Consider the following 25,052-nt stretch of genomic DNA (forward strand, 5'->3'; position numbering starts at 1 on the left):
AGGAAGGTGATAGTTGAAAGGAAGGGTTGCAGCGTAATCAGGTTGGGTTGTGGTAAAAAGTGGTAAATTATGTGGCAGCAGAGTTTTGGATCCAGTACGTTCTAGTTTAACTTAAGATGCATAGGTTCTATTCTGAAACCACTAAATTCGTACATTTTCTAGACACTTATAGTAGGGCTCATTGCCGTGCTTCGAAGGTGGCTAACCACAACATGAGACAATAAATCCACTATCACCTCGATATCGAAACTCATAAAAGGATGTAAGGCAACTCGTTGCGGCCTGAACTCTTGTATATTATTATTGTATTTTCTCCCCTCATTCTTCTCAATTATAAATTATTTAGCGGTAAGTGATTAATGTCTCCGGAATGGCCGAGGTTTATGTTGCTGAATACCCGTGAGACAGGAAAGCCATTAGTTATGATTATAGAATAGGGAAACCTTTGTCTTTTGCTAGTAAACACACTCTTCCACCACTGGAGTAGCCGGACGAATAGGCCGAAAAGGAACGGCTAAGGAACAGCTAAGGAATAGCTAGGAACAGCTAAGGAACAGCCAAGGAACAGCTAAGGAATAGCTAAGGAACAGCTGAGCAACTCCACTACAATCCACCCACACCTCGGCGGCAGTCCACAAGAGAGCCACAGGCAGCCTGAACTGAACCTGTTTCCTCTCGCCCAGCACAGGCATGCACACAGCCACCGCCACCCCACCACCACGCTGCTGTCAGACGAGAATTACCCCGCAGTGGTGATGCATCGCCTCCCTACGTCAGCTGTCCCACGTCGCTGAACGCTCAATCACTTGGGTCCCGACAAGAGATTCGCGCAGACGCTAAAGTGAGACATTTGAGCAGCCGAAAATTGTAACCTTACACAGTATCTCCCCGGAACGCCAACCCGAGTGGGTTACGCAGTGGATCTTGCAGCCAAATAGACTTTTAGCCACAGAACATCACAGACACCACGACCCCTGCCGGCCCGACAGCAGTCGCACCACCACCAGCAGTCGCACCACCACCACCATGTCGGACGCGCACATCTCGGCCCACCTGGCCCGGCTCAGCCTCAAGAACGTCTTTTCGCGCCAGCGCGGCGACGACGACGACGAGACCGATAATGCAGGCGGCGAGGTCGACGCGGGCACCGTCGCCGGCGGCGGCCACAGCACGCGGCCGACCGACATCACAGCGCACAAGCTACGCGTGAGCGAGGCGCTGCGCGTGTTCCTGGCCGAGCACGGCGCCGTGGCCGACGGCGACGAAGCCGCGCTGCACGCGCTGGTCGAGAAGCTGCACGTGGCGGTGCCGGCGCACGTCACGGACCGCTCGCACCCGCTGCCCGAGTACTTCATCAGCTCGTCACACAACACGTACCTGCTGGCGCACCAGCTGTTCGGCGCGTCGTCGGCCGGCGCCTACGAGGCGACGCTGGCGGCCGGCGCGCGCTGCGTCGAGATCGACGCCTGGGACAACCCCGACGACCCGGCCGAGCCCAAGGTCACACACGGCTGGACACTCGTGTCGCACATCAGCTTCCGCGCCGTGTGCGAGACCATCCGCGACGTCGTCGACCGCGAGAGCGCCGCCCCAACCTGCGGCCAGGGCTACGCCGCTGCCCCGATTCTGCTGTCGCTCGAGAACCACTGCGCCCTCGACGGCCAGCGCCGCTTGGCCACCATCATGCGCGAGGTGTGGGGCGATCGCCTGCTCAGCGACGCCGTGGCCGTCGACGGCGAAAGCGAGGCCGACGCCGCGGCGCACGTGCGGCTGCAGGATCTCGGCTCCAAGATCGTCGTCATCGTCGAGTACCACCTGCCCAACGAGGCGCGCGACAGCGACGACAGCAGCTCATCCAGCTCCAGCTCCGAGAACGAAGACGGCGACGGCGACGGCGACAACCTCGAGCAGATCCCGTCTGCGGCGTCCGGCAGCCCCGAGGAAGAAGAACAGGCGCGGCAGACGTACAAGGCGCAGAAGAAGGCCGTTCCCGCCGCCACCATCATCCCCGAGCTGGCCGAACTCGGCGTCTACGCGCAGTCGGTCAAGCCCAGCGACGACTCGTGGTATGCCGGCGCGCAGCAGCTGCGCAACGGGCCGCACCACCACCTGATCAACGTGTCAGAGGCCGGACTCGCGACGCACGTGGCGCGCGGCAGCACCAGCGCGGCGGCCATCGCGCGCCACAACGCCGGCCACCTGATGCGCGTGTTCCCCAAGGGCACGCGCATCTCGTCGCGCAACCTGCGGCCGCTGGCGTTCTGGGCGCTGGGCGCGCAGGTGGCCGCGCTCAACTGGCAGACGTTTGGCGCGAGCATGCAGCTCAACGAGGCGCTGTTCGCGGGCACGGCGGGCTACGTGCTCAAGCCGGCGGCGCTGCGGGCGGGCGGGTCGGGCGTGGTGGGGTCGGGGCGGCGGAATAAGCGGCTGCGGCTGCACGTGGCCGGGGCGACGGACGTGCCGGTGCGCGAGGCGGGCGACGAGGACAGCGCGGTGCGGCCGTACGTGACGTGTTCGCTGCTGTGGCCGAGCGGGAGCGAAGGCGCGGCCGGGGTGGTGGTGGAGAAGCGCAAGACGGGCGCGTACCGCCAACACAAGACGCTGACGTTCCTGCCGGGGCGTGGCGGGGAGGCCAAGAACCCGCCGCCGAGCTGTCCGCTGTGGGACGAGACGCTCGAGTGGGAGTATGATGAGAGCGAGCTGGTGTTTGTGCGCATCCTGATTAAGAGCGACGACCGGTTCGCTGCTAACCCCGTGCTGGCCGTCGCTGCCGTGCGCCTACTGTATGTGGTGCCGGGGTGGAATTTCATCCGCATGCTCGATCTCAAGGGGCGCGAGACGCGATGCTCGCTGCTGCTCAAGTTCGACATTGGGGATGTGTAGGGTGATTACCCGTCTTTGATAGCTCTTCTCTTGCTCATTCTCTTTCCTGTAGGGTGATTACCCGTCTTTGATAATCTCTTCTCTTGCTCATTCTCTTTCCTGTGGGTGATTACCCGTTTTTCATAATCTCTTCTCTTGCTCATTCTCTTTCCTGGTTGGTTACAGCGCTGGCAACAAATCAAACGATTCAAATACGAGGCTATATTTGTTTGCATTTGACCTCAAAAACCGGATATTTGACTGGCTCCAGGCTCGATTTGATTGAGTGCGTCTCATTTGACGATATTTAGAGGCATCGTCCGCTCCACCAAAAATAGGTAAAAAGTCATCAAATGGTCCCCTGAGATGGAAAAGAAAGCCCTGAAGCCCGGGAAAGCTCATCTTCGCATCCAATTCTTCAAACACATGGTGTTGAAGGTCACATGGTCTTGTTGAAGGTAACATGGTCTTGTTGGAGGTATCATCAACCATGCTATATCTCTGCGTGCCCCGCTAACCTCGTCGTTTACCTTGTTGACTACCTGGGTAAGCCAACGGCAACAGCCGTGTTCGGTGATCCACGACGACCTAGAAGGTTTTTTTCCACTCCAAGCCTCCGGTACGTATATGCCCTGTGTTATTTTATCGTGGGCTAGTCCTTGACCTGCATGCTCCTCAGGTCTTTCAAGTCATGCACCACCACTTCGCTGCACTGCGCGGCGAGCCGCGATGGCCTCTTCATGGCGTCAAGCGCTCGCTTTGGCCTATGGAGAGGGTCGTAGGTTCAACGGTCGAGGTAGGCATGTTGTCGGTAATTCGGGCGTAAGGAAGCAGGGAAATCGCTGAAGAATGGAAGGATTCGGCGGAAAGGTACAATTCGGCAGTTTGTTTACGTCGGAATAATTGCATTGCAGCTTCAACGGCATGCAGAGATTTTCCCGGGCCAGGAAAATGCCGGCGGGCAAGGAAAATGCAGGGTAGGCCGTGGGCAGGGAGCCCTGAACCCAGGAAAATCAGAAAAATCCGCCCAAAAAAAGCCTAACCAATAGGAAATATTTGACCACTGCCCAAATATTTTGGGCTTCATATTTGAGCTGATTTGACCTCAAAAATCGCATATTTGACACAATACGGCCTAGATTTGATCGTTTGATTTGAACACATTTGAGTCGTTGCCGGCGCTGGTTAGTTAGGTCTCAGCCATTGTCTGCTGCACGCTTGTGTCTTGGGCAGTGAGTGAACTTGTTTGTTTACATAATAACTTCGTGTCGTCTCCCTTCGTCCAAGACAAAGACCGCCAGTTCATGAATGTCTTCACAACTCTTAAGCCTTGGCACGGTAACCAAACAATCATCTCGTCTCGCTCCATCACATGTTGTCGTGTCGACCTACCTAATCCGCCGTCAGCGGCCTCGGCCAACCCCGCGCTGTCAGCAACCAACCCCTGGAGAGCAGCTTGGCGGCGGACCCACCCACCCACACGCAACGCAACGAGACGAGCAGCGCGCGCAGCCTGCAGGATTTGGTGCTCCATCGAATCTCTCCCAAACACCTCACCGCCGACAGCCCCCTCCAGCCCAACACCATGACCACCGCCGCCGCCCTGTCGGCGCCCGACAACGCCGCGCTCGCCGTCTCGGCCGGCGCGGCCATGTTCTACTGGACCAAGATCCGCTCGCCGCCCAGCGTGGGGCGCATGGCCGTCAAGACGGCGGCCACGGCACTCCTCGCGGCCGCGGCGTCGCTGCGCGGTGGCAGCCAGCACCTCGTCGGGGCGCTGGCGCTCGGCGCGGCGGGCGACGCGTTTCTATCCTGGGACGGCGACGCGGCGTTCCTGGGCGGGCTGACGAGCTTCCTGGTCGGCCACACGCTGTACATGTTCGAGTTCGCGCACGCGCACGCGGCCGGGTTCAACGGCATCCGCCTGCTCGACGGCGGGCGCGAAATTGCCGCGCTCGTGCTGGCGGGGCTCGTCGCCATTATGATGCTGGTGCTGCCGCCGCGCGTCGCCACCGGCCTCGGCGTGCCCGTCTTCATCTACGCCGTCGCCATCTTCTTCATGGACCTCACCGCGCTCGCCACCAACAACAACCAGGTCATGGCCGGCGCTCTCATGTTCACTGGATCCGACGCACTCCTCGCTGTCGACAGGTTTTTGGTCGCGCCTGCGTCGCCCCACCGCCCGTGGATGCAGAAGGCCGTGTGGGTCCTGTACTACACCGGCCAGCTGCTGATGGCCGTTGGCGCGCTTTCCATCGCCCCGGACGTTTCGCGCCAATAAAAGACATGCCTGACATAGGTGGTACAGTCTGGGGATATAGAAGACGGAGTTGTGGTCGGCTAGAGTGCAGCCGTGGGTCAGTCAGCTCGTTATCTGATCTCTCATGAGAATTGCAAAATGCCCAACAGGTAGATTTAGAGAAGGACCATAAAACAAGCCTAGTTGGTCGTGGAACGCTTTCAACCTGCTTTTTCCCAGGCAGTATTTCACCCGTCACTGACAGCAAGATATCATGGCGTCATCCAGGAACTCTGCATGTCCACGTTCCCGCTCTGCCCCGTGTGGCAAGGTGTGAGTGGACAAGGTAGTGGAGACATCTCCCAGCGGCACACCGTGGTTTCTTCAAACAATGGCATGGCATGGCTGCCCCGCTGGAGTGGGTGAAGCAGCTAGCGGCCCCGCCGGGATGCCGAAAGAAATTGAACAAAAGCCAAAAAGAACCGACCCACCCAGGTCTCGAACCTGGAACCTCCTGATTCGTAGTCAGACGCTCTACCATTGAGCCAGCAGGCCTATTTGCTGTTGTTGAGATTGCGTCCCATCCCAAAGAGTATAACCCCGGAGACAATGGCGGCGATGCTGGATCAGCTATGGATTTGCGGCACAAGTTGCGGCACAGGTAGCGACGCCCTTGCTTCTAATATGCAGGAGGTCGTCCATCGCAGTCAGCATAAGCTGCGCGGCAATTAGAGGGACCTGGGCGGCAGAAATGGCAACGCACAAGAGGTCACGGTGGAATAATTACGAACAATGGGCTCGATTGTCGGCAAGTCGCACGAATAGAGTTGTACGAGAAATACGGAGTAGTGACATTTTATTTATTTCTCGCTCGGAGCTTTTACCTCCATTTCTACAGCGACAATTGTAACTCGTGGATGCATCCGAATCCGGCGCCTTTCTTGCTGCGTCGGACATCTAGCTGCGTCGGACACACACGACAGCGCCGATCTGCAGCGGGTCGCAGTTCAGACCCGGGTTGTAGCTCTTGAGCTGGTCCAGCGTGATCCCGTTGTTTGTCGCGATGAGATAGCAATAGTCCCCCGACTTGACCGTGTAAGACTTCGCGCAGCTGGACGTCGGGGACGGGCTTTTTGCTGTCGTGGGTGACGGGGACTTCGCTGTCGTGGGTGACGGGGACTTCGCTGTCGTTGGAGACGGGGACTTCGCTGTCGTTGGAGACGGTGCTTTTGCTGTTGTCGGCGACGGGGCTTTTGCCGTCGTCGCGGTGGGAGCTGGAACCCTAGATCCGCCACAGCCCCCGGCGACCGTCGCCGTGGCCTTGGATGCCCAGCTGGTGTACGCGCGATTGGCAACGGCGCTGTTGAACCTCGCGGGGAAGATGCCCTGGTTCCCGTGCTGCCGCACCGAGAGGGAGTTGGGACATGCTCCGTTGGTAGGACTAGTCGTCGCGTGGCACCATCCCAGAACGAGATAGCCCTCGCTGGTGGGTGCGTCGCCGCTTTCCTGGCCCTGCTTCCACTTGAGGCAGTTCTGGCACCGGAAGATGAGAGAGTAGTGCGTCGAGTTGATGGTCGACGATATCTGCGTCAGCTTCGCGTCGCCGGTGTAGACCGTGGGCGGCTTGTAGTCGGTCGCCCACCGGAAAGACGTCAAGATCTGGCCCTGCTGTGGATATGCCAGAAGCAGCAGGTTGCTGTTCATGCCGCCCCCCATGGAGATGCCGCACCAACCTGTCCCTTGTGTGGGAGACGAGCATGTCTAATCATGATGAGCGAGTTGGAGCGTTGCTCTCTTTGATGTCAAAGGAGAAATTCAATCTGCACTCACAATAATGCCGGTGAACTCGGTGGCATCAGCAGTCAGAGCATTGGACGGCAGCGCCATGCCAAACGTCATGTACGTGTTTGGCCATGTATTGAAGACGATGCCGGAAGCTTTGTCGGTGTAGGTGACGGTGTCGTCCTGCGCAAGGCCGTGTTGAAGCCCTTGGTCTTGTGAGCAGGAAGAATTAGATATGAGATGTGGATTGACTTACATGGCAGCAGTGTCAATAACTGCCACCCAGTTGCCCTCATCTTGTCCGATTCGTGTGTTGAATGGAATTGAACTTGATTGTGGCACCTAGATAACCCGGCAACCTGTCGGCTTCACAAGTTCACTGAGACCGGGGTCAGGCGGGCGGCCTTTGTCACAATTCTGCTGCCAGTGAGCAGAGAAGGCACTAAGCCTCTGATGAGGAAACCGAGGCATTTTGAGCTGCAACTGAACATCAATTCATTAAAGCTAAAGTTTGCTCCTCCTTACGGCTGCAGCACATTGGCAAGACAATACCGGCGAGACGCGGCTCCATATTGGTGCCGTCTGTGAAAAACAGACGCAGCTCGCTTGGCAGCGGTTGGTAATTAGAGCGGGAAGATGGCTGCACGGTGTTGGTGGCTGCACGGCTGCACGGTGTTGATGGCGCGTATTGTCGCGTCATTCCGAAATGGCAGCAGCTCGATTAACCAGGCAGCTTCTCTCCGTGGCTGGTTGCTTTGGTTGACTTCGGCTTTTGACATAGCTGGCATCACCGGGCGGAGTCGGCGGACGGAGACCTGGCCGCAATCTCGGACCATGTCTGCGGCGTTGTGGGCACGATTGGCTGACACTTGCCGAGGAACCTGGAACCGTTGGCTGTGCAAGGCTGGGCAGCGATGCAACATGGGGTGCCATCCTCCCATTGGAACACCCGCGGAGAATCCGTGCATTCGTTGACCAATCAGGCAATTGGTTGTGGCCTGTTGCACGACTGCGCTTTCCACAGAACAGGCCGCCCAGCGTGCCTCCTTCAGGTTCAGGAGGAAGAATGGAGGCCCGTGCACGGCTGCCTTGGGTTGGCCAAGTATCTCCACAGGAGCCAGGACTTACGCTCTTGCCGTGGCCTTATGCTCTTGTCGTGGCCTTTCCCCCCATCTCAATTCGAAACTCTACATTCCTGCAATCGACCAAAAATTTTGTTTGTCTTGCTATCACTTCATTTCTGCAAAGTTCAGGTCGCCTTGTCTTCGCATTGTTGCCATATAGCCACGCCAACATGTCGCTAGTGGCCCACCTGGTGCGCCGCGGGGTGGGGCTTGCATGGAGCGCCCACGCCGAGTCACAGCGCCTGAAGCGAGACGCTGCGGCAGCTGATGCGCACACCGGCAAGCACGCCTCTATGAGCACCGGCCAGCTCGTCGCCACTGCTCTGCTGATAATTACCGTCGTCGCGTCCATCTTCACCTACTTTTGGATCGAATACACGCTGCACTTTGTCTTGGGCAATCTTGTCGCGGTTGAGGACAGCACAGCGACAGCGGGGTCCCCCAGCGGCATCGCTGGAGCCAGGGAAAGCGAATCCAAAGACGGCGAGTTCAAAGACGGCGTGTCCAAAGACGGCGTGTCCAAAGACGGCGAGCCTGTCGAAGTCGAAGGCACCGACGACCAAGCCGAGAAGGAGTCGCTCATTCCCTCCACATCCGACGAGCGTGTCGTTCCTCGCGGGAATGCGGGCACGACACCCATCACCGCCAGCATCCGATCCACCCTGAAGCACATCCGCGCACTGGACGGGTTCAAGGGCTACTTCCGTGGCCTCGGCGCGTTCTTCCTCTATGCCATCACTTCCGGTATCCTCTATGCGCTTCTCGTCCTCTTGGCCGAGTTCGTAAATCCCGGCGTCACGAATTCGCTCGGGACCTTGAGCCTGCCCGAGCTCGTTGCCGACTTCACCGTTACCATGTCCACCTGCCGCTTGCACTGCAACTGGACCCACGCCACCGTCCGCGACAACACAGACATTCCCGCCCGCGGCGTCTACCGCCGTTCGCGATATGTCTCTCGCAAGGACTACCGGTTCCTCTCGCTGCCCGCCATGCGCATCTGGCTCGCCAGGGCCGCCGCGACGGCGCTACCGCTTGCCGTCTTCCGCACCGCCCAGCCCATGATCCGCCCGACCCCTGTCGCGGCCACGCTGGTGACCGTGTTGTTTGTCGTCGTTTGCGTGCTGGTCTCGGTCTCGGTGGTGCTGCCCGCCAGGATCGCCCGCACGCGCATCGAGACATCGCTGCTCCTCGAGACCGTGTCCACCATTGTGCCCGTCGACCGGACCTTTGGCGGCCGCGTCGACCGCACGCAGTCGCTGGCCTGGTGGCGCTTTGTGGCGCTGCATCTCGGCCTCGTCGGCGCGTACAAGACCTTTGACCGCGCCACCTTCTGCCGCGCCCTCAAGGTCTGGGCCGTGTATTTCTTTGTCGCCCTCACCTTCATGTTTGGTGTGACCGCCCTGCTCTGTGTTGAGCTCCTGTTCGTCATGGGCGGTCCTGAGGCGGCCACCGCGGTTGTCAAGCAGATGATCGCGGACAACGGGTCCCCCTGAATGCGAGGCCCTCACTGGCTCATGATGAATGCCAATCTTCTAGAACTCGTTTGGAATCTGTCATTGGGATAAAGCACGGGAGGCTGGCACTGGATATCCGACGGAGTTGCGCATTTGCTCGATACGGAACAGGTTCACAGCACTATGTACAATACACCGATTTCCTCATCTTCACCCATACCTCATCGTCAAGACTATTTAGCATCTTCAATCCTACACCCAGCACCCTCTCTCTGCTCCGAAACAGCTAGTTCCCGTCCCAGACGGCCGGCCCAGGCATCACGTACGGCGCTGGGCGGCTCGTCCACTTGTCGTAGCGGATGCCGGGGTCGTCCTGCTTGTAGATGCCGGGGATCTTGACGAGGGGCCCGGGCGTGCCGCCGCCGGGGCCGTCGATCTTGAGCTGCGCGCACGTAATGTAGAACTGGGCGCGGTTCTTGTGGCCCTCGTGCAGGCCAATGTGCTCGACGCGCACCAGGTACTCGCCCGGCGGCGTCTTGGCTGGCACGGTGAACTCGAGCTTGTCCTTGTTGTACGAGCACCAATTGCGGTCGGTGCCCGGGTTCGTCCCGCACAGCCCCGTCTCGTTCACCTTGAACCAGTCGCCCGACCCGTCGTACGTCGCCACGCCGCCCTCGGGCGCCCGCGAGAAGTAGATGAAGCCCGGCCCCGGGTGCTCGATGAGCTCGTTGTTGAACACCTTGAAGCCGACTCGGTCGCCCGCCTGCACGCTGTACGTCTGCACGCTGCCGCCCGGCTTCGCCCCGACGTTGCACCGCAGGTCCGCCTTCTCCACGATGTCCGGGAACGCCGGGTTGTACGAGTTGCTGTTGCGCCGCACGTACGTGTACTCGCCGCCAATCTTCTTGCCGTTGACCATGAGGATGTTGAAGATGTAGTGCGCGTCGGCCGACACGGCCAGCGCGGCCAGGAGCAGGAGCGACTTCATCGTGCCGGGTCGAGATGGGAGTGAAGCCAGTGTGCCTTGAAACCCGTCGATGGCTTGTTCCCGAGAAGACGTGAGCAGCTGGACTTCCCTAGGATTTATATATCCTGTTTTGGGTGATTACAATTTCCCTTCCAGGGCCTATTCACCAGACCTGCCAACAGCCGCTCACAAGGCGACGGAGAAATCTGCTTGGCAGCTGATATTACCCTGGACACCCATAGGGGTCGTGATAGCGCCAAGCTCGCCAAGCTCGTCACGGGAGTGGCTTTCCCATCTACCGAGCGCGGGGTGCAGGGCGCCTAATTTATCTGGTCTGCATTTACAAACACGTCGCCGTGCTATATGCCTAGCTGGTCGCCGTGCTATATGCCTAGCTGGTCACCGTGCTGGTCCTCCTTCAGCCTCCTTGGCACTTTGGTGAATTCCCCGATTGGCGCGAATCCGTCATCGCGATCCCTACTGCCCCGTGTGTTCAACTACCGAGGTCATGTTGCCGTCTGGTGTCTTAATGGGGTGAATGCTTGGCTGGGGATGTTGCCCAAGGTGTTGACTTGTTTTGGTCAGCCTCGAGCTTTATTGGTTTTAACGGCCGAACGCAATTATCCACCAATGGCCACTTGTCATGCAGAAAAGACCAACTACCGAGCTTTGTGAAATCATTAGGATGGTAGGCGTGCAAAGCGACGGCTTTCACATGTAGCCTTGGTCGAGACAGTTGCGAGGCACTATCAAGGCTGGCCTGGAGATGGACCAACGAGCGCGAACAAACACTTGCAACTTGCCAGTTTCAAAACCTGAGCTCTACGTGAGAGGACGTACAAGAAGCCGACCGTACACCCCTGGCCAGGAATTATTGTTGGTTCGCCACCTACGGTGGTTCCAAGAGATATTTCTCTCTCGGCTGGTAGTACAGAGTTTACGAGAACATGCTAAGGACAAATAACCCATTCCCCTGTTTGCCGAGGAAAGACAACTTACTACGAAGGCTCAGGCCAAAAAAAGGGTCACCTTGCCAGTGCGCACCAAGCCAACCGCCGCCGTGCACTGCCACTCAATATAGCCACAATAATGACCAAACGAAAAAAGAGGTAATATTCCAAACAACCACAACTACTTCAAAATAAGTCCAATCTAGCTACAAAAATGACCAATCTACTCGTCGTCTTCCGCTTCATCCTCATCGCCTAATTCTTCCTCTGTTAGAGGCTCTAGGACGTCTACATCCTCGAGCACATCGAGGTCCCAGTTTACCTTCGCATCTCAGTTTTCAGGGGCTGGCCGACCCTCCTTATAATTGTTGCCTCCCCTCAAAAACACCACCCACTTATGTTTTCCCCCACCCTCTTATAATACCGCCTTATTAGCCGTTGCTCTACCTCATCCCAGGTTATAAGCCACTTATTCTTGGCCTTTCCTTTCGTTAGGGCGCCCTCACGCGTTGTCTTCATCTTTTGGGTCTCCCAAAGAGGCTCTATTGTAGAGATCTGCTGAGTTTGGCGGCCACTTTTCCTCCTCGATGCCGTGCTCAGCGAAGAAGCCTTTATTCCACTTAGAAGCGTGAGGGCCTGCGTTGTCCTGTTGTGCCTTGTAACCAGGGAGGCTCCACATGTAAAGAAACAAGACTGGCTCAAGGACTTCTTACCTATAACGAATCCAGTCTATACCCCATATTCCTTTCCTGGTCATTGCACCGTTTACCTCGGTATGCTTCCACTTTGGCTTCGGCCCGCTAGGGGTCCTCGGTATAACATCCCTCCTTTCCTCGGTCTTTTTTACCACAGCTCCTTATATTCGTCTTCATAGGCTTTATTCCAGTCATCTATTTCCTAATTATAAGCTTTCTTCTAAGCCGTAGTCTCTGGCTTCCAGAAGAAAAGAGGGCTCAAAGAAACCCAGGAAATGGTGCCCCAGATCATGAATTCCATCCTTCCTTTCTAACGAAGCCGGGTAACGTGGCGATGAAAGTCTTCTTTCGAGAGCCTCCAGGCACGCCGTTTACCACGAATCATACCTAGGCATACGGCAGTCTCGTCACTAAAGATCTTCTTCTTGAAGTCTTTCTATCCTACAGCCAAAGTCCTAATATAATGAATATGCCGGGCTCTTTATTTGCCTCTGTGAGGCCCGGCTTGGTAGAAAGCTTGAGATTTTTATACCCTATGTCACGGCCGGCTTGGAATGAGGGCGGAACTCCTCTATTGGGCGCTATAGACGAAGATTCTAAACTACAGAGAAAAGGGAAAAGAAGCAAAAGCCTCCCCTCGCGAGATTCTTCCAGAGCGCGTCTCAAGGTGGGGCTCTGGCCGAGCTTCCATTGGTCAGTCGGGTGGATCCACCCGACTGGCGTCTGATTAGTCAGAGCGTCTGGGAGGTCTGGAGGACCAGGTCCTCACACTACCCCCCTCCAAGCCGCGACTGCCGTGACGGTGGTTGTGGCTTTACAGAGCGGATTTAAGCGTGCCTTCTGGTGTACTTCCTCTTTTGCCTTGCCTTATACCCTTTGTGCTCTGCCTTGTTGTCCTCTTCGTGGTCTTCCGGATATTCGTCTTCTGCTGCTGCCTTTATCCAGTCACGCAGCCTCACCGGAGGTCCTGCGGCGTCGGGGTATTCTCGATGAAAACTATCCAACGCCATAGCTGCATTCTTGAGATTCTCTGCCTTATACCACGTATCGTCGGGGTCGTGCCCCTTCCAGGCAACTTGGTATTGTAGGGTCTCTCGTTGGCCAAACAGTCGAGAGGCATTAATCCTGTCAACTTCCCACTCTGGCTCCCCGTTGATCTCCTCAGGTGGTTCCGGTAAGCTGGCCTGTTGGGGCAGGGGATTGTCATCGGCCTTACGCAGCCGATCTGCATGGAAGAGGTTTGTGCCTTTGACATAGGGCGGAATATCCAGCACAAAGCTATATCCTCGTTCCTCCACGATCGTCCACGGTCCTGCCCACTGTGAATCCAACTTCGTACTCGGGGCCTCTGTCCTCATGCCCTTCTTGCTCACGTATACCAAGTCTCCGATAGTGAAGTCAACGGGACGTCGCTTCTTATTCGCTTGGATGGCTTGGGCTGCTTGAGCTTCTAAGGCATTCTTCCTTGCTAGGTCTTGCACCGCTTTGGTCTGGGTGACGAGCTGCAATGCTTTCTTTTGCGGGTCGGTCGAGGTATCGAGGTCTAGGATATCAATAGAGAGGGGGTTCCGTGGGGTGGCTCCCAACGCGACCTTTAACGGGGCCATGCCGATGCTCGAATGCCAGGACACATTATGGGCGAAGTCGAGTGCCGGTAGGTACTCGCTCCATGTGTCTTGGTACTTGGTGAGGTACGGCCTCAGTCGTTGGTCTAGATCCGCGTTGGTGATCTCCACGGCGCCTTGCGTCTGTGGGTGGCGAGAGCTGCCGTGCCGGTGTTTGGTCCCGGTCAGCTTATTAATCGTTTCCAGAAACTCCGAGACAAACGGTCCTGCATTATCGCTAATCCAGACCGCCGGGATACCAAAGAAACGGTATACCTTATGGAAGTAGCGCTTCGCCAGATCCGGTGCGGTATCGTTCTTGTGTCCAGGGAGCGTAGCCATTATCTTACTGAACTTGCAAATAAAGGCCCAAACGTAGTCGTAGCCGTGACGATCCTTCGGCATATCTTTCCCGTCAACGACTACCTGGCTCCAGACTTCACTCGGCACATCCAGAGGGTGCAGGAGGCCCGGGGTCTTATCATGACGGGTCTTGTTCCTCTGGCAGCTTCGGCAGTTCTTAATATACCTCTTGACATCCTGTCGGAGGGTGCTCCACCAAAAGTCTTTCTTGAGGAACGCGATAGTCTTGTTTTGGCCTGGGTGTGCAAAGATAGGTGGCTCGTGGGCTTCTCGGATTAGGGCCGTTCGTAGATAGACCGCTCCGTCGGACGTGACTTCCGGTACCACGAGACGACCGTTATCCACGCCCAGACTCTGCTTCTCGTTTTCCTCTTGGATCAGGTCCACCAAGTCAGCACCGCGAGGCATATCCGGACTCACTAACGCTCTGGAGATAGGCGCTAGGACTGGTTGGATACGTTCTGCTGGGATCAGAGGGAACGTTCGATCTTCCTCCTCTCGTGCCTTAACCGTAGGCGAGTCAACGGTCTTACGTGATAGAGCGTCGGCAACCACGTTTTCTCGTCCAGGGCGGTACTGGAAGGTGATGTCAAACTGGCCTAGGAAGTCGGACCATCGGACCTGACGGGTGGACAGCAACCGCTTGGTAGACCAGTAGATCAAGGCTTTATGATCCGTGACTACGAAGAACTCCTGGCCGAGAAGAGAAGGTTCGTTATCCTTGAGACAGTTGACCACGGCGAGCAACTCTTGATCCTGGATCGGATACGCACGTTCGGCCGGAGTCATGTTCTTCGACGAGTAGCCCACGGGTCTCCAGACTCCGTCGGGCTGTTGTTGCATGATCACGCCTCCAGTGGCGTTGCGTGAAGAATCCGTTTCCACTCGCGTCGGGCGGCCGGGGACGAAGAAGGCGAGGACTGGGGCCTCGGTGGCCAGCTTCTTCAGTTTCTCAAAGGCCGCTTGTTGCTCGGGTCCCATTACAAATTCACTACCTTTCCTCAATAGCTTGGACAGGGGCTCGGCGGCATCGCTAGAGTGGTGGCAGAAGACTCGGACATAGTTGCACAAGCCCAAAAAGGACTTGACGGCGCGTATCGAACGTAGGTCCTCAAACTTCCAGCTCTGGATGGCCTTGATCTTCTCTGGGTCGATACGTACGCCTTTCCCAGCTTCGAGAACTAACCCTAGGTAGTCAATGACTTCCACGTCAAAGCTAGACTTCTTGATGTCTCCCTGTAGACCAGCCTTATACAAACGATAGATGGCCTCCTCTACGTGTGCGAAGTGTGGCTCGTTCTCCTGAGTATAGATGAGAACGTCGTCGGCGTAGGCGCTGGCAAAGTTGTCTAGGAGCTCGTTCAGCTGAGCGTTGATGAAGGCTTGCCACCAAGCAGGGCCGACCTTGAGTCCAAAGGGTAGGACTTTCCACTGGAAGGTTCCTTGACGGGTCTTGAAGGCCGTCAAGAATCTTGAGTCGGGGTGGACTAGTAGACGATTAAAAGCTCGGATAATATCGATCTTGGTCAGGCGGCGGGCGTTACGGCAGTTGGAAAGCGTTCCTTGGATATCGGGTGCGAGGAACTGGCGTCCTTTCAGGAACTGGTTGACCCATCGGTAATCCACACAGAAACGTTTCTCCTCGGTACCCTTCTTTGGTACAAATAGCGTCGAAGCGGCTGTCTCCTCCATACAGGGTTCCACGAATCCAATCCGTAGAAGCTCGTCTACCGTCTCTTTTTCCAGAGGGAGAAGGTGACCGGGTGTATAGAACCTCTTGGGCTTCCCTTCCAAAGGTCGCTCCAAGTCTAGGGTCACGTCGAACCCTTCACGGCTCGGCGGTAGCTCGGTCGAAGCTTTCTTGGAGAAGAAGCCTTCAAGATGGGCGAGCTCGTTTGGGAGTTTCTCGCGAACTCTCTTGACGTGTTCGGGATCTTCGCCGGCAGGGAAAGGAATTGGCTGTCCGTCGTGGGTCTGCCAGTTTGGACGAGGCGCAACGACGTTCAAAGAAATAGGTGTATCCGGCATATTCTGTCGAGACCATCTGGGCTGCCGGGGGTCATTTTCCACTTGCCTATAGAGAGCTGCCACGTTGACTACGGGGGACTTGTCCTGGTCTCTGGGGCTAGAAAGGGTGATGGGCGCCACAACTGGCTTTATCGTTCTCCAAGGGCGCTGGATAATCTTGGTGACCCTCGCTTGCCTTTCGTCCTCAGCTATTAAGCGGTCGCGACGTACCGCATCTGCCTGAGCCTGTACGTCGAGCGAACCAGTCTGGCATGGAATAGCAATGGTGGGCGAATACTTGGCGAGCGCTGGTAGATCTTGAGGCCAGATTATGGTTCGCGTGGCGGGAAAAAGGCCAACGCGATATTTGATGAACCATTCTTGTCCGATGATTACATCGTCGGCAGTGGGGATGATGAGGAACTTCTGTCGTGGGAATCTCCGTCCGTCGAGTTCTAGGGAGAGACGGATCTGGTGGGTGGCTTTGGCGGCGAGTACCCCATTAAAGTCATTGAGGCGGATGGGCTTGGAGAGTTGTTCTTGAACGGCGCCTAGTAGCTTTACGGCCTTACTGGCCATCTTCGGGGTCATTGACAAATAGATATCTGCTCCGGTATCACAAAGAGCTTTGGTTTTGAGGCTAATTCCTTCCAATTGGAGTTGAATAGGGAATAGGAAGGTTTTTGATCCAGACGATCTGCTCACTTTAGCTAGTCGTGGTATACGGACTGTCGAGGAGACTTCCGACAGTCCTAGTAGTTTTCCGATTCGTCAGAGGACGAGGATGACTGCTCCGGGGAGGTAGGAGGATCCTGGTCAAGGTCTAGCATCATCTTGGCCATAGTCTTCCTCTCGGGGCAGTCACGGGCGAAGTGACCTTCCTTACGGCAGATGAAACAAGTATCGTCTTTCCCTCGAGACTCCCTAACATAGGCCCGTTCGCTTTGAGTGGTTGGCAAACGTGTCCGGCGATCCCTCTTCTCTTGTTTGCGCTCTTGGTTCTCCTCCCAAGCGCGCTGGTGGGCTAGAGCAGCATCCGCGACGCTACCAGCAAAAGCCTCATAGGAGATTGTCGGGTTCTTTGAGTCTCCCAAGAGTCGGGGGTCAAGCCGAGCGGGAATACGCTCACAGAGTAGGGTCTTGCGCTCCGACTTAGCAACATTAGCCTTATCCGCCAAGCTATTGACTAATCCAATGTATGAATGGATAGTCACGTCCTTATTCGCCGGATCATACTTGAGCTTGGCTAGCTCGGCCCTGGCTTTCGTGGCTTGGTTGTCATCATGGTAGACAGTCGACAACGTAGCTACCATCTCGGCGACGTTGCGGAAGGGCATCTCCTGAGAGCTGTACCGACTCTCCAGCAGGTCGTTCGGGGGTCCCTCCGTAAGAGAGTTCAGAACCGCCATGCGGCTACGTTCTGTCTTGAAAGTGGCATCGTCTTCTACCAACTTGTCGGCCACCTTGATGATCCACTTATCGAAGGTTCCGTCAACCCCCTTGAAAATTCCAGGGTCGATACCGGCCTTGCGAGCCTTCCGGTCGAAGGTTTGGTTGACGGCGTGTTGGTCCTGACCGTAGGGCTTGAAAGCGGGAAGGGCGGCGAAGCCAATGGGTGTGAAGCTGTCCCCACTGAAAGCGCTCTCGGCAGGGGTGACAGTTCGGGCCCGGCGGTTGACGCCGTCGGCGGTGCGGGCGGCTGCCTCCGCCCTGAGTTCTGCCACTTGGGCAAGCAGAACTCGGTAATCCTCGGCGCTCGGGGCGCCATCGTCACCCGATACTCTACGGGTTTCGTTTCCCGTCATATTGTCTATCGGGGTGTCGACTTCTATACTGGTGACTGGCTCGTTTGGCTCTGTGTCGCGTTGCTGTGGAGCGGGCTTAGCAAGCTCTATGCTCGAGGGGGTTGCTATGACTTCTTCGTCAGACTCTTCGGTCTTCAAGTTCGCTTCCTCCTGGGTCCGTTCGCTTAGCTCTTTCGGCTGGGGGAGGCGTTCGGATTGGCGTATCGGTGGTCCGTAATCTTTCTTCTTGGGCATCGACGCTGTGGTGTTTGGGGGTTTCTGTGACCTGGTTTATCGTCGTGCACAGCCGACGTAGTGGGTTGCTTGTGGGGTTTTGACGTATTTATTGATCGCTGGCCAGCGATGAGAATTGGGAGTTTAGAATTGTGTCACGGCCGGCTTGGAATGAGGGCGGAACTCCTCTATTGGGCGCTATAGACGAAGATTCTAAACTACAGAGAAAAGGGAAAAGAAGCAAAAGCCTCCCCTCGCGAGATTCTTCCAGAGCGCGTCTCAAGGTGGGGCTCTGGCCGAGCTTCCATTGGTCAGTCGGGTGGATCCACCCGACTGGCGTCTGATTAGTCAGAGCGTCTGGGAGGTCTGGAGGACCAGGTCCTCACACCCTATAGAAGCAAGCGCCCTGAGCACAGTCCGCCGGGACACATAGATGCCCCCTTTCCGAAGCCCTGGGGCGATTTTCCACGCAGGAAAGGTCCGTGTTATTAAGTTCTTATAGATTAATACCTTAAGGGCTTTTTGGTACGTACGGTGATCTTTGACGGCCGGCCAGGGCGCTTTCCATCTACCAAGTACTCCTGCAATATAGGTGCCCCCTTTTTCCATCCTCTTGATAGGGCTTTCTCGTATAGCTTCCTCTGCGCCGTGATAGTGATCCCTAGCCTCTCGAAGACCTTAGGGCGTGATAGACCGTTGTCGTAGAGGGTTAGTGTTGGAATAGCGATACTGGTGACCGCACACTAACAGGGAGGAAGCAGAGATCGCGCGAGTACGCACGTGCAAGTAGGCATGTGCGGCGCGCGGACCTCACACACACATACACAAAAACCCCGGTCGCACGCAGAACCTACCTTAGTTCCGCAGAGAGGGAGGGAGAATAGACACAACATTACCCCCGGTAGATCTACCAACCCTTCGACCTGTAGGATCCCTACGTAGTTTGAGTACTACGAACAGTTAGGGCTTGAATTCGTATACTAAGATCGTAGTTTTACCCCGAGTGGGTGTAGGGTTCGGCTATTAGATTGGGCGGTTAGTATGGTATACCCATCTGCAGGCAGTGGATATCACGGTATTGCGGGTTGCCCCGTAATCCTATAATTGAGCTTGGCCTTGTCATTGGCCTTACTCTTCTTCGAAGCGCCCTGCGACGATGTTTTCGTGCGTGCAGTTATCGTGATACATACGAGAATGAAGCTGGTAATGCAACGAGCTTAGCGCAGTTGTTAGAATTAAAAAATCTTCCATTTTGAAGAAGCTGTGTTATTTTGTTTCTTTTTCCTCGGTTGGCTTGACCAGGGGGATGGTGTTGCTATGCCTCTTTTGGTTCGGCTTGATTTTGTTGCGCACTAGCCAAGGCGACCCTTTTTTTTTTGGCGAGCCTTCGTACACGAGTGTAGGTTAGAGGGAAATCGGCCGCCGAATTAGCGGGCGCTGCCGCCACTTTAAGCGGCAGTTTTCCCTGCACGCTAAGAACACACCTGTCAGTTAACCGTAGTGGCTAGAGAAGCACTAAGCCACAGCGTTAGCCCCATAAAAAGAGGACCACAGGACCTACCTGCAAACAGAAATGATCAAAGACACAACACAATTTTCAGTGCCCATAAGAGTGTTTTATCCCATAAGAGTGTTTTATCCCATAAGAGTGTTTTTTGTGACACCAGTTGGTGTCAAGTCTCGGGGATTAAAGTTGATACCAGTTGGTGTCGAGCTCTCCAGCAATAGCGACGATGGTTCTAGTGGTTGTCTGGGCGGGCATTCTTCCTCCACGCTTAAGCAAGTAGCCTGCATTACAATGGCGACGGAGACTTGGTCTCCTCTGATCACTCCATTTCGAGTCCCCCCGCAGCGCCGTTGAGTTGGCGTGCCCCTTCTAGCCACGTCTCCCATTCTTGGGGCTCCGTCTCTTCTGCAGCGCTGTGTATTGCGCTCATCGATCTCTTGTATGCTGACTCTCTGACACGGTGGTTATGCTTTTAGAGCGCCTAGTGATTGCCCTAATGGCTTGGCCTCATATTGCTTTTATACAAGCACAAGTATTGATAGTTTTAGTCAGTGATTGCGTGTGCTGAGCTAGCGCTCCTCCCAATGCCCTGTGTGGGCCCAAGCGGGCTGCAAACTTTTAGGCTCAAAATTTCCCTTCTCTGCCATTTCCACAGACTGCAAACTCTCATCGTCTCGCATTTCCACAGGTCGTACCCAATTCTTGTCTCCTGATCAAGATGGATTTCGAGGATCCACTTCGCAAATTCCCGGCCATCACACCGCACCCCGCACCAGACTCTGTGGCAAGCTCGGAGCTGTCTTCGCTCCTCGAAGAAAGTGACCGCTGGTACGACACCCGCACCACGGTGTTGAAGATACTGGAGAACCGCTACATACCAAATGGTCCTGATGATGGTACTCCCAAGGTTCTGCGCGCATTTGTGATGAAACTGCTCAAGGGCGGTCAACTTGCTCTAGTGTCGGAGACTCGTCTTCTCCAAGATGATTCGGCCAAGTTACGACAACTACGTAACTTCTTGGTGGATGCAATACTCAAGCCTAGTATTTCAACCTGTCCTTTTCTGCGTGTTGCATTCAGCTAACCAGTTCTGCTTTAGTGATGGGAACCGGTGGCAAGAATCCCAAAACGCCAATCACACCAAGTCCGCGCCCTAATGCAAACAACGACATCCTATCTAGCATAGCTACGATTGAGCCTTCTTCTCGAAACGATCAACGAGTATTAAAAGCCGACTGCTTGCGAAGAGACGGTCATCGTTGTGCTCTCACCGGGCGGGTCGATGGGAAGTCAAGGGGAAAAGTACCAGGAGCTGCAGGATGGATGGTCAAAACTCAATGTGCCCATATACTGCCGTTCGCACTTAGGAACTTCGACACGCAAAGTGCACAAGAGATAAAACGTTACGCTCCTGTTCTGCCGCCCTAGGCACTAAATAAATCCTAACCATACTAGACTCAAAATAAAGCTACGATCTGGTGGGCCCTCTATAGATATTTTCCAGGTCTGAAGGATTTGATCGGCCCCGGGACTATCAACCAGCACCAAAACGCACTAACTATGTGGGATACCCTTCATGCGGAGTTTGGAACCTTCAATCTGGCCTTCGAACCTTTAGACGACGTAAGTGTATCCAAGATATATTCGACTCCGGAAGTAACACAGCTGATATACGAGGGCTAATAGAATCGATATCGAACCCGCTGGGTAACATATCCAGGATATGAGGCTCCTGATGTTGTTACCTTAGCATCGAACGACCCTCCCGTACCGCTACCAAACTCCAAGTACTTTTGGGTCCATTTTCGGATAGCGGAGATCCTCGAAGTAAGTGGCATTAAAGAAAAGATTGAGGATGCCTGGGAAAAGGAGGGTTCGGATCCTGAAAGCATAGAACCTAGCGGCTCTACCGATATAGGATCTATGCTAAGTCGTAAGATGCTAATGGGTGTCTAGTGGTTCGATACCGGTGAAGCCACCTTGAAGTCGATAGAAATTGGGACGACATCTCCAGTGTTGAATCCGGTTTCGCCGGACGTTCTTCGTGGAGTCGGAGGAGCGGTGAACTAGGCTTGATCGTCGCGATGACTTCAACATCTTGATCGAGACCTGATCGTCCAAGTACACTATCGCCAAGGAGGCACAGGGTGCTGGGGTAGCGCAGATAATTTGCAGTGGGGTTTATGAAGAAGGTAGCAGAGCAGTTACAGGATAGTACTAAAGACGTAAGCTTTCCTGTCTTGGACCGCCCCGCCCATCATATCCCGTTCCCACTAAATTTGCAAATGAAGCTTGGCATCATGTAATCTTATCTGGTCATGTACCGGCTTCACGGACGCCGCGATACTTGCATAGCCCGCATCCGGGGATACAACCCGTCCGCATCCGGCGATGCAACCCGTTCGCATCCGACGATGCAACCCGTCCGCATCTTCCGTAGGATCCCTGGCCTAAATGTTAGCTCCGGGATGCGGCGGGAGGCGTAAGCGAGGCGCCAGCCGAAAGCAAAAGTGCCGCTAAACCGGTGGCGGATTTTCCTCCAACAACTTTACACACACACACACACAAAAGAGAAAATCTTGCATTCATCAATCACAGTGCGTGTGTGGCCTGTGTCTTTTTATCAACCGTTGGAAAGCTGTGTCACAGACTCACGTTCTGCCGACGTGCATTGTAGCTGTTTGGGATTTTTATGATTTGGGTACGATCTTATGTCTTGGACAATCTCAAATATCGAGTCAGACACCAAGCGGGAAAGGTGAGGTGCCCAGTCCGCGAGAGAAGTCTCCTTGTCACGTGCACGGCTTCTTCATGTCTGAGAGATCCCTGTCATGTGTACGGCTTCTTCATGTCTGAGAGATCCCCTGTCACGTGTACGGCTTCTTCATGTCCGAGAGGATCCCCTGTCACGTGTGCCGGGTTTTCTTTCTGGCTCCGACGAACTCACGCGGGGCAGGCGCCAGAAGCGTGATGGGTGGGTGCTCGTTGCCGATGCTCGGAGCAAAGAGACGGATCCTGCATTAGTGCAACGGGACAGCGGATCTGATAACTCTAAAGGGATGGGGCTCCACCGCACTACCCGCCAAGTTGCCCCCGCTGCCAGGGCCGCAAGCTTCGCACGATGTGCTGGAGGCCAGTTTGCTTTCGGTCGTCTTCTCGAGCGGGGCCTGGTCAAGCTGGTAGTTGGTTAACAGCCGAGCTCTTTCCTCGTGGGACTCCGAGCCGGCCGGCCCCGGGCCGACAACGATCAACAAATCACTGAGTGCTCCAGAATCCAGCGCACATGGCGGGATTTGAGTGGGCTGGAAGGACGGGTGGGCTGGAAGGACGGGTGGGCCAAGTCTGTGTGCGAGGCCAAGAATGCTACCAAGCTAGTCCCGGGTTCTAGTTAGCGCCTGCATGCTACCACCACCCACACCCGCACCCACACCCGCACCCACAGCCAGAGAACCGTGACGGCTCTGGGCTGCAGATTCGTTGGAGTTATGCGTGAAATTCAGACCTCGTAACTTGGTGCTGGGAAGGTACAGAAAGTACCTTGGGGACCCTAGTCGCCTCGGTCGTCCCGGGCTGCTGGGTCAAGTGTTATATCATCCCACCTCCCAAGTCCCAACTTTGAACCGCGCATCAACCTGCCTCGACTTTTGTTGTCCCGCTTCCACACACTCCCCTCCATCCCCCCCCATCCCCCAACGCAGATCTTGCCTCGTTCAGTGCCTGCTCCTCATCATCCCACCGACAGACCCAGTCCGACAGACCCAGTCCGACAAGATGGTCCACGCCGTGCTCCCCGCGCTGATCCCTGACATCCGCAAGGTGTACGACATTTACTTTGCGGCGTTCAAGGGCGAGCGCATGGGCGAGCTGATGCTTTCCGTGCTGTTCCCCGACGGGTCGGTCGACTCGGAAGAGTTCCGCACCGCGCACGCCGCCGGCACGCTCAGCTACTGGCACACCAGCGACACGCAGTACACGTTCAAGTGCGTTGACATGGACTCGGGCGACGTCGTCGGCATGGCCCTCGGCGACATCTTCATCCGCCCCCGCGCCGCCGAGGAGCGCAAGAACCACGGCGTGCCCTGGCTGACCGGCGAGCACCGCGCCCGCGCCGAAAAGGTCCTCAACCCGCTGTGGGAGATGCGCGAGGGCCTGTTTGGCGGCCAGCCGTACATCTGTAAGCATCCCTTCCCAATGATCCAGGGGCGGCAAACGCTGACGCGACACGCCGGCAGACACGCACGTCATTGGCGTCAATCCCGAGGCGCAGGGCAAGGGCGCTGGCGCGGCGCTGGTGCACTGGGGCATCGACATTTGCGATCGGCTGGCACTGCCGCTGTACTTCGAGTCGTCGCCGTCGACGGTCGGCCTGTACATGAAGATGGGCTACGAGCGCCTCAACGAGACCATCGTGCACAAAGCCGACGTGCTGGGGGCCGACGAGGATATCGTCGTACCGCTGATGGTGCGCATGCCCTCCGCGGCCAAGGGCACCACATTTTACGAGTGGAAGGCGCTGGGATACCCCAGCTGGAAGGAGCTGGCGGCGACGAAAGCCGCGAAGGCTACTGCTACCGCCTGAGCACGGTCTCGGGGGTGAGGCAGGGGATCTGGCAGGAGGCATGAGGACTGGCCTTGTGCGGGACAGCATAATTACATAATTATCATGAGGAGTTGGGCGTCGGTATTTTCTGCTTTTGAGACAAGGGCTGGCATTGACTGGTAGGCTGGCATTGACTGGTAGTCACGCTGCTACGTAGCCACAACCAAAATGATTCTTTTTGTCCAAAGCAAATCCCTCGCGTAAAGCTGGCCGTGAAAGTCCCTCAACAATGCCATCTCAACAATGTCATCAGCTGCATGTCACTCCCGAATGTCAGACGCAGGGAAGAGGGGAAGAGGGGGGGTTAAGGGGTTAGTCGGTGATGCCTCTCACGAAGTTACCCAAAGACCCATGACAAATGCACGCAACCAAGCATCCAAAATAATTAATTTAACGCGTAGAAATATCCACAAAGAATCTGCAGGGCCAAACCCCTCCTGCCTCGCCCTTCTGCCTCCCCCCCTGCCTCGCCCCCCTGCCTCGCCCCCCTGCCCCGGTCACAGTCGCCGGCACCGGCCGCCAAGCGGGTTATCAGATCATCTGATAATCAAAGTGCATTAGCGCGGGCCCGCATCCCCTCCGCGCAATCCTTGGCACAACCCACACCGGGTGCCGCTATTTTTTGGTCGGCCCCTGTGTTTCTCTGTTTGCGAACCGAACCTCGCGTGCCTCTTCGCATTCCCCTTTTAGAAGTGCGCGCTGTCTTCCCGTTCCCGTTCTTGCTTCCGCCTGTTCCGAGCTGCGAATTCTGTTCCGGCATCTAATCTATCGATATTACTGTCTGCTCTCAATTTGTATTTACTAGCAGTGTTGACCAGCTTGTCGAGGATTCTGTGATAATTGCTCTGGGAATTTTTCACTCTCTCGCTGGTGTTTGTTC

The 25,052-nt window shown here is 56.0% G+C and overlaps 8 protein-coding genes and 1 non-coding gene across 9 annotated transcripts; 5 read left to right on the top strand and 4 right to left on the bottom strand.

Moving 5' to 3' along the window:
- The first annotated feature begins 577 nt into the window (after positions 1 to 577).
- Positions 578 to 2,986, top strand: B0T26DRAFT_713811 (putative 1-phosphatidylinositol-4,5-bisphosphate phosphodiesterase 1). Its single transcript, XM_060442143.1, has one exon. It carries the CDS (start codon positions 1,027 to 1,029, stop codon positions 2,881 to 2,883), a length of 1,857 nt encoding a protein of 618 aa, XP_060297436.1. The 5' UTR covers positions 578 to 1,026; the 3' UTR covers positions 2,884 to 2,986.
- A 1,491-nt stretch (positions 2,987 to 4,477) lies between these two features.
- On the top strand, positions 4,478 to 5,104 carry B0T26DRAFT_601507 (YhhN-like protein; the record flags this gene model as incomplete). The annotated part of the gene is made up of 1 exon (XM_060435748.1): positions 4,478 to 5,104. A coding segment is annotated over one exon (627 nt), but the record flags the coding sequence as incomplete, so codon positions are not given.
- Positions 5,105 to 5,584: 480 nt separating this feature from the next.
- Positions 5,585 to 5,656, bottom strand: B0T26DRAFT_t134. The gene has a single exon. It is a non-coding gene; the product is annotated as a tRNA-Arg (tRNA).
- Positions 5,657 to 6,034: 378 nt separating this feature from the next.
- B0T26DRAFT_334690 (uncharacterized protein) lies at positions 6,035 to 7,342 on the bottom strand. The gene is made up of 3 exons (XM_060434439.1): positions 7,140 to 7,342; positions 6,932 to 7,089; positions 6,035 to 6,862 (listed from the first exon to the last, which is right to left on the bottom strand). Exons 1-3 carry the CDS (start codon positions 7,177 to 7,179, stop codon positions 6,059 to 6,061), a joined length of 1,002 nt encoding a protein of 333 aa, XP_060297438.1. The 5' UTR covers positions 7,180 to 7,342; the 3' UTR covers positions 6,035 to 6,058.
- A 691-nt stretch (positions 7,343 to 8,033) lies between these two features.
- Positions 8,034 to 9,500, top strand: B0T26DRAFT_803428 (uncharacterized protein; the record flags this gene model as incomplete). Its single annotated transcript, XM_060447088.1, has 1 exon — positions 8,034 to 9,500. The coding sequence occupies exon 1, from the start codon at positions 8,178 to 8,180 to the stop codon at positions 9,498 to 9,500; it is 1,323 nt and encodes a 440-aa protein (XP_060297439.1). The 5' UTR covers positions 8,034 to 8,177.
- Positions 9,501 to 9,624: 124 nt separating this feature from the next.
- Positions 9,625 to 10,620, bottom strand: B0T26DRAFT_334706 (glycoside hydrolase). Its single transcript, XM_060434440.1, has one exon. The coding sequence runs from the start codon at positions 10,447 to 10,449 to the stop codon at positions 9,748 to 9,750; it is 702 nt and encodes a 233-aa protein (XP_060297440.1). The 5' UTR covers positions 10,450 to 10,620; the 3' UTR covers positions 9,625 to 9,747.
- A 900-nt stretch (positions 10,621 to 11,520) lies between these two features.
- On the bottom strand, positions 11,521 to 12,225 carry B0T26DRAFT_713824 (uncharacterized protein). Its single transcript, XM_060442144.1, has 2 exons — positions 11,653 to 12,225; positions 11,521 to 11,537 (listed from the first exon to the last, which is right to left on the bottom strand). Exon 1 carries the CDS (start codon positions 12,055 to 12,057, stop codon positions 11,881 to 11,883), a length of 177 nt encoding a protein of 58 aa, XP_060297441.1. The 5' UTR covers positions 12,058 to 12,225; the 3' UTR covers positions 11,521 to 11,537; positions 11,653 to 11,880.
- An 8,002-nt stretch (positions 12,226 to 20,227) lies between these two features.
- B0T26DRAFT_831204 (uncharacterized protein) lies at positions 20,228 to 21,769 on the top strand. The gene is made up of 5 exons (XM_060447469.1): positions 20,228 to 20,615; positions 20,672 to 20,974; positions 21,041 to 21,228; positions 21,259 to 21,399; positions 21,529 to 21,769. Exons 1-5 carry the CDS (start codon positions 20,291 to 20,293, stop codon positions 21,640 to 21,642), a joined length of 1,071 nt encoding a protein of 356 aa, XP_060297442.1. The 5' UTR covers positions 20,228 to 20,290; the 3' UTR covers positions 21,643 to 21,769.
- Positions 21,770 to 23,343: 1,574 nt separating this feature from the next.
- Positions 23,344 to 24,151, top strand: B0T26DRAFT_856340 (uncharacterized protein; the record flags this gene model as incomplete). Its single annotated transcript, XM_060447692.1, has 2 exons — positions 23,344 to 23,746; positions 23,805 to 24,151. 2 exons carry the CDS (start codon positions 23,344 to 23,346, stop codon positions 24,149 to 24,151), a joined length of 750 nt encoding a protein of 249 aa, XP_060297443.1.
- Between the last annotated feature and the right edge of the window lie 901 nt (positions 24,152 to 25,052).

Source organism: Lasiosphaeria miniovina (assembly GCF_030549165.1).
Source record: "Lasiosphaeria miniovina strain SMH2392-1A chromosome Unknown B0T26scaffold_4, whole genome shotgun sequence".
Taxonomy (NCBI): Eukaryota; Fungi; Ascomycota; class Sordariomycetes; order Sordariales; family Lasiosphaeriaceae; genus Lasiosphaeria; species Lasiosphaeria miniovina.